Raw genomic sequence first — 7027 nt, 5'->3', positions numbered from 1 at the left:
TCTGGGATCAGAGAGCCAAGATTGCGGGGATCAGCTCCTTCGGGTCCAGGAGGCTGGGCCCCCTGACCTTTCCTCCCTCGGATCCAGGAGTCCCAAGTCCCAAATTCTTAGAGAATCAGGCAGCCAACCCCCTTTCCTCATCATGGCAAAAAAATTCCTGCACCCAGACCTAGACGTCCAAGTTTTAAGTCCGCTAGGCAAAAAGACCCCTCATTTCCTTGAGAGTCACCCCATCCCTCTCTCTGTTTTTAGAGTAAGTGACTTCTGGTCCCGATAAAGCTGAGGAAGTGTCTCTCACCTCATCACTAATCCCAGAGGGACCCAAACCTCCCTCCAATTTAGTTGAAATGAGTCCGCTTTCCCCGAGCCCCTGCCCTGTGCCCAGCCCCAGGTTGGGCAATGCTGGATGTGAGGCAGTGATCACTGTCCTCCTGGGCTCACAGTCAAGTGGGGGAGACAGACCTGTCCCCAGGCAGTGACAATCAGAATGGGCAAAACCGGAACGGGAGAGCCCAGGGGGCTGCAGGAGCCCAGAGCGGGCAGCCGATGCAGCCTGGGGGCGGTCAGGGAGGGCTTCCAGGAAGAGGAGACATCCAAGCCGAGACCGAAAATGTCTTCCAGTATAAAGGGAGCTGGAAATGTGCATCACAGATTTAGTTCCAAGCAACAGATGCCGCCTCTGGGGCAGAAGGGAAATTGATTGAAAGGACTTAGGCTCACTCACAGAATCCCGGAAGCGATTAGAGAATCAGGATTGGAAAGTGAACGGGAACGCTGGCAGCTGGCCTCCGACCATGGCCTGGCCGTGATCACGCCACAGAACCGGTCTGATGAGGATACACTGGTGCCTGATGACCTCTGGGCACTAGTCATCTGGCTGCCTCTGCTGCCCCAGAAACAGGCCGTGCCTGCTCGCTCTTGGTCGGAACAAATCATGAACACTTACTGGTGGACAACAATCATGTTATCATTTCTCTTGGGTGCTTTGGGCTAGGATTTGGGGAAGGGCTTGGTCGGGTGGTTCTGGCTCAGGGTGTGGTCAAATGGTGCAGCTGGGGACTGGACAGGTGTCCCTCCGCAGCCTCAGCCCTCTCCATGTGGTCTCGCACTCGCTAGTTTGGGCTTCCTTGCAGTATGGCTCCCTCCGGGGACTCGGACTGCTTGGTGGTGATTGAAGGCCTCGTGGACAGTATCCCGGTCACCCTGGCAGAAAGCTTCCTGGCTTTTCTACCTCATCCTGGCATGCGAGTCACACAACTGGACAGATTTGAGAGGAGGGGACACGGACGCCACTTTCCGGGAGAGTGTCAAGATCAGCGTGTAGAGGAGCAGGTGGCATGAGATGAGAGATTGTTGCAGCTCTCTTCGGAAAATAGAATTGGTCCCAGCGGCCATATTGGTCCCAATTGGTCCATGCTGCTTTGGCGTTATTAACCCTGATTCCCAAGGATGTGCCAAGGTCACCTTAGCGCCAACAGAGGCAGGCAACACATCCATCCTCATTGCCTCCAGCAGAGGACACGACAGGCTTTCAGACAGCCAGGATTTTTCTAACTGGGAAGGGGGTGCAAACGCTAGCTAGTCCTCTCCCTGAGAGTCCACTACAGTCCACCCCTTTGAACATTCCACGTCGGTCTGTATCCTTCGTCCTGTACTTCCATTCTCTTCCCCCAAAAGTTTCTATCTGACCCCTTGTCCAAACAAAACTGCATCCACACCGCGCCCCACCCCCCCCCACACACACACACGACAACGCAACCTCTCAATAACTACCTTTTCCAGATGTAAACCTGGAACCATTGGGGAGTAGCCGTCCCCCCTGAAATGTCTCATGATCCCGTATTCCACGAGCTGTGAACTAGTTTTAAAGTTAACCGTCACACGTCACGTGGAGAGTAACGGATAAAGGTGGAGAAAAGACGAGGCTCCTTAACTAAAATAAGTATAAGTATGTGCAGAGAGACAGCAAGGACAGAACTGGGAAATTAAGTGATCGAACTTGCATTCGGCTCGTGACAAGCACTGTTCTAGGCACTGGAGGTACAGTACGAACAAAACCACCGGGAGCTTATGTTCTGTACGAGACAAACGATACGTAGCAGTGGTAAGTGCTGCGGAGAAAAACCGCAGTTAAGATCATGGAAACAGGGCGTGGCTATTTAGGGGGGATGGTCGAGGGAAGCTCTTTGATGAGGTGGTGTTAATTTGGCGTAGAGATTAGAAGCAGGTATGTGGGAGGAGAATGTCCCAGCAGAGGGGGAAGCAAGTGCAAAGGCCCTGAGGCCGCAACAGGCCTGTCGGTGCAGGAACAGCTGGGCAGCAGGGAGACCGACATAGCAAGAGCAGAGATAGGCAGGAAGAAAGGACGAGGGGGTCAGAGACGTAATGAGGACCAGATCGGGGACCTGTGCGCGGTAGAGCAGACGTTAGCTTTTATTCGGTGAAAGGAGCCAGGGGAGAATTCTGAGCAGGAGAGTCAAACGAGCTGACTCACGTTTTAATGGAATCTCTCTGGCTATTTTGTGGGAATAAATTATAGGAGACAAGGACAGGTGATGTCACCGTACTAGTTTCTGCAAGTCTGCCAGGAACCGTGGCTGGTATTTGTGACTTTGCTCCCTCATGCACACTCCATACAGCCCTCCCTCGCCTAGAACCTCAGCGGGTTAGGTTCTTGAGGAAAGTGGAAGGTGGGTAGCTGATGCCAGCGCCTACCGGGGTCCGGTCCGAGACCAGGAAGTGCCCAAGCCTGGGTGGAAGGGCTGGGGAGTGGGTGTCGGGGTTCACAGTGCATGAGCTCGTCTGAGAGTGTGACTGCATTTGTGTTTGTATCGTGTGTCCTGCGATGCCCGCAGGTGAACCTGTGTGCTCCTGCGTTTGAGCTTTGCAAACCTTCCCTGAGCACCTGCTCTGTTTCTGGCCTTGAGCTAGGGACACAGCAGTGCCCGAGAGGGCCCTGGCCTTGCCCTCGCGGACTCATAGTCCAGTGCGGGAGACAGGCCCATCCCCGGACAGGGATGACCCAGAGTGGGCAAGACAGGCAGGGGAGCCCAGAGGGGATACCTGACCCAGCCAGGGGAACAGGGAGGGCGTCCTGGAGGAGGGAATGGTGTGGTTACTGCTAAAAGGTCACCTCTCCCCGTGGGACAATGCTTTCCGGTATCGCCAATGGATAAAGGAGCTTTGCCCAATTGACTCCCTGCTGGACCTGTAATCTGAGCTTTCTCTCTGTGTCTAATGGGCAGAGCCCGGTCTCACCAGCGCCTCCCAGACTGATCAGAGGCCTGGGGCACCTCTCCCAGCATGACCAGCTGCCCCCACCCCCTTTCTGACCAGTGTCCAAGGCTTAACTTCTCCCTGGCAACCAGGGACATCTCCTGACCCCTGGCTCCCCCAGCCAGCAGTCCGGCGATTTTGCCCAGTCCAACCTGGCCTGTGAGGAGCCTGGGGACTCTGATCTGTGACCCTCAGTGTGACCTGTGACCCTTCCTTTTGACCCATGGCCACACTCTTCCTCCCTTCTCTCAGGTGCCCTGGCCTCCTCCCCTCATCCGCTCACCTGCTTCTGCCAGCCTCATTCTCCTCCCCTCCCCCCAAGATAGGGAGGAAGTAAAAGGAAGAGGGAGGGAGGAAGGCGGGGGGTGGCATTCCTGGGATTCCCTGGATGGGGGAAAGAGAGGAAGGGCCCTACAGGAGAGAGCCAAGGTGAGAGCACCCCACAGTCCCCCCACCCCATCATCACAGAGGCCTGTGCAGAACTGGGGTTTGGGGACCATTAAATATACGAGATTAAACTGAAGGGTTACAGGCCATTGGTCAGACAGGAAAGCAGCCCACATCACTGGCCACAGGGGAGGGCTTCCCAGGGCATACTGGGAGAAGCCATACTAGGCCACCGGTCAGGCTGGGCACTGCTGGTTGTATTGGGAGGGGCCATTGTAGGCCAGGGGTTGTTCTGGGGTCAGCTAGGTCAAATCCACGAGGCAAGCCCAGGCCACTGGCCATAGCAAAAACGAGGCTCCTGGTCAGAAGTAGCAGGAGAGGGTCCTCCGTTGTCTGCCGAGGTCCCAGCTGAGGACACACTGACTGGACTGGTCGATCGAGCTACCTGCTGGTCAGCCAGAGCGAAAGCCGGACAGCCCGGGGCTGGGGGCAGAGGGAGCCCCGCTCCAGGCCAAGTGCTGGGAGGTCCTCTCCGGGAAGTGGGAGGTCCTGGCCAGGCGCCCGGGTCTGGGGGGGAACCAGGGGGAGCCGAGAGGGCGGGGCGCGGGGCGGGGCCTCCTCCTCCCAGCCCCGCGGCGACCGCTCAGCCGAAGCCTGGGCTCAGTCGCAGCCAGCACCACCGCCGTGGACATGGAGCCCCCAGACGCCTGGGCCAGGACGCGCGGGGCCCCGCGGCTGCTGGTGCTGGCGCTCCTGCTGGGGGCGCAGCCAGGTATGCTCGGGCCGAGAGCGGGGCTCGACGGGGGACGGCCCCTGGAGACCGCAGGGAGAAAGGGGGAAGGGTCTTTCACCCACTCCAGGAAGTCGAACCTGGAGACCCCAGAAAGGAGAGATATGATAGCATGGGGGGCGTCCCTCCTAATGAGAGACCTGGCGACAGGAGCTGGGGACACCACGACAATGAATTAGAGGCCACCAGAGAGGTCAGAGTCTCCGGCCACTCTGGACCCAGGAGCCCAGAGGGCCCCTGGATTTGGGTCTTGGGCCCCTTGCTCTCTCAGACCCAGGGGTCCAGGCCCCAGTTGCTGGAGTGGCTTCCCCCTCCCGAACCCAGGAGAACAGAACCCCACGGCTCCCCTCCTGAAAGGTTGTCAAGTTTTGAGGGGGTCGGGGACCCTACGGCCAGAAACCAGAGTCGCAGGCGCTTGAAGGCTCGCCATCTAAGATTCAGAGCCCAGACTCTAAAGGGCCCGCCTGCCTCAGGGACGAGCCGGAGTGCTGGCCCTGGGCAGCGACAGTGGAACACAGTGTTTCCGAGTGACAGTGCCCCTTCCCGGGCCCCAGATAATCCACACACCTGTGTGGCGGTGGGAGGGAGGAGGCCCCGGGGGCTGGCAGCGGAGGGGCCGGAGCCGAGAGGGACTAGGGAGGAGAGGGGGATCTCTCTGTCTGTCTTTGCTCTCTGCTGCCGAGACCCAGCCCCAGGCACCTGCCTGGCCCCACGCCCCCTCCCCTGGGACAGGCCTCGGGCCAGAGGTGGGTCTCCGGGAATCCAGGCCCCTGGCACAAGCACCGCAAATAGTGGGTCCCCAGGGGCAGGGCTGGACCAGGCTGGGCGGAGAAGGGAAGGGAGGTTCTAAGAACTGAGAGCTGATGCCAGGATGCCAGCCCGGAGGGGGAGAGAGCGCGGTTTCCGATGAGAATGGCCCTATCTGCCAGGATCTAGGGCCGGGAGTCCAGGCCCATCTACCTATTCCCCCAGGACCCAGGAGTCTAAGCCTCCAGTTCCCTTCTCCCTTGGAACCTGGGATATCCAGGGTCTCAAACCTGTCCTGTTCCCAGGTGACACACCTAAGCTCTCCCCGCCACCCCACCATCAAAGAGGCAGAGGGGCCAAGGGGCGGGTAGGGGGCTCTGGCTTCAAGCCGGGCAGGTCTGAGCCAGCCTGTCCCTCCCACATTCCTGCAACCTGCCCAGCCCTGTCCCCCCTCACCACCCCCACACACCCACCCCGCCTCAGCTCCAGGCCCGGCCGCAGCCCACACCTCATCCCAGGCCCCCACCCATGAGGGAGAGAGAGACCCAGGGGCTGAGAGAGATGCAAACAGAGTGACTGGCTGAGAGAGACAGAGAAAGGCAGAGACAGTGGAACTAAGAGACGGAGCCCCAGAGCGACAGACGCACGGGCAGAGACGGAGACTAAGATGGAGACGTTTATCCCATGTCACTGTGCCAGGCCCTGCACAGAGTGAGTGAGGCAAAGGGATGAGCTAGCCCTGGCCCTGCCCGTGAGGGGCATTCGGTCCAGCGGGAAAACAGGGACTGGTGCCGTTTTCCCCTGGAGGATCGAATGGAGGCTCTTAGGGCCTTGTGTCACCCACGGCAGGAGCCCTTCGTTCTGCAGGTGAAGGGAGAGATGGAGGGAAATGCTGATGGATCTGAAGCTTGGAGACACAGAGATGAGAGAGGGAGAGAGAAGGAGCTGCTGAGTCTGGGGGAGCAGGCGCTGGAGGAGGGGGGATGCCCGGACTCCTGGGTCTGAGGGAGGAGGGGCTGGGGGCCGGACTCCTGGGTCCCGGGGGAAGAGGCGCTCTGTCTAGAGGGCTCTCCCTATGGGTGGCAGTGGGAGAGAGAGAGCTCAGTCTCTCTCCCACAGATGCCCGAGCTGAGGTGCAGGTGTCTGTGCCCCCCCTGGTGGAGGTGATGAGGGGGGAGTCCGTCGCCCTGAACTGCACTCCCTTGGGAGTCCATGACTATTTCATGCTGGAGTGGTTCCTGGTGAGTGCTTCAGGCTGGGGACCAGAGGGTGGCAGCAGGGGGTGGGGGGGTCCAGGAGTGAGGGAGCAGAGGGGCTGTAAACATCCGTTCTCTCGTCAGAGTCCAAAGGACCCTAAGTGCACCACGAGGCTGCTACCTTTCCATTTTACAGATGGGGAAATTGAGGCCCAGCAAAGGGAAGGCACTCTCCAGGGGCCCCTGGCATCCGGGCACAGCCGAGACTAGTCAGTCCCCCTTCCAAGTGCTGGGGTGAGGGCAGAGGTGATGTCTAGCCCCCCGGTCCTCTCGAGAAGGGACATTCAGAGACAGATACCAAGAAAGCAAGACGGGGGGGGGGTGGGACTGAAGAGAGGAAAAGAGGAAAGTAAGAAGCAGAGCGAGACCTGGCGGGAGAGAAAGGGGGACCGAGCGAAGTGGAGGACGAGGGGGACGGAGCAAATGTGACGAGGGCGGGAAGCGGGTGGAGAGAGGGGCCGAGGGGCCAGAGAGAGGCAGAAGGAGCCGGAGCCCCCGAGGAGGGCCGCCAGGCAGCCCCGCGCTGAGGCGCTCCCTGCCCACAGGCCGACCGCTCCGGGGCCCGCCACCG

At 59.7% G+C, this 7027-nt stretch overlaps 2 protein-coding genes across 2 annotated transcripts in view; both read left to right on the top strand.

Annotated features, from left to right (window-relative positions):
* Positions 1-1324, top strand: part of CBLC (Cbl proto-oncogene C) — a 17694-nt gene extending 16370 nt beyond the window's left edge. Inside the window, exon 8 of the mRNA XM_011368092.2 lies at positions 1211-1324. Coding sequence (XP_011366394.2) covers positions 1211-1324 — 114 coding nt within the window. The remainder of the gene's footprint in view (positions 1-1210) is intronic.
* A 2955-nt stretch (positions 1325-4279) lies between these two features.
* Positions 4280-7027, top strand: part of BCAM (basal cell adhesion molecule (Lutheran blood group)) — a 33960-nt gene continuing 31212 nt past the window's right edge. The window contains exons 1-3 of the mRNA XM_023535249.1: positions 4280-4435; positions 6320-6441; positions 6593-6692. Coding sequence (XP_023391017.1) covers positions 4354-4435; positions 6320-6441; positions 6593-6692 — 304 coding nt within the window. The 5' untranslated portion in view covers positions 4280-4353. The remainder of the gene's footprint in view (positions 4436-6319; positions 6442-6592; positions 6693-7027) is intronic.

Source organism: Pteropus vampyrus, unplaced genomic scaffold (assembly GCF_000151845.1).
Source record: "Pteropus vampyrus isolate Shadow unplaced genomic scaffold, Pvam_2.0 Scaffold138, whole genome shotgun sequence".
NCBI classification, from domain to species: domain Eukaryota; kingdom Metazoa; phylum Chordata; class Mammalia; order Chiroptera; family Pteropodidae; genus Pteropus; species Pteropus vampyrus.
Note: the sequence above shows the minus strand (reverse complement) of the source record. Positions and strands in the feature narration are given on the sequence as shown.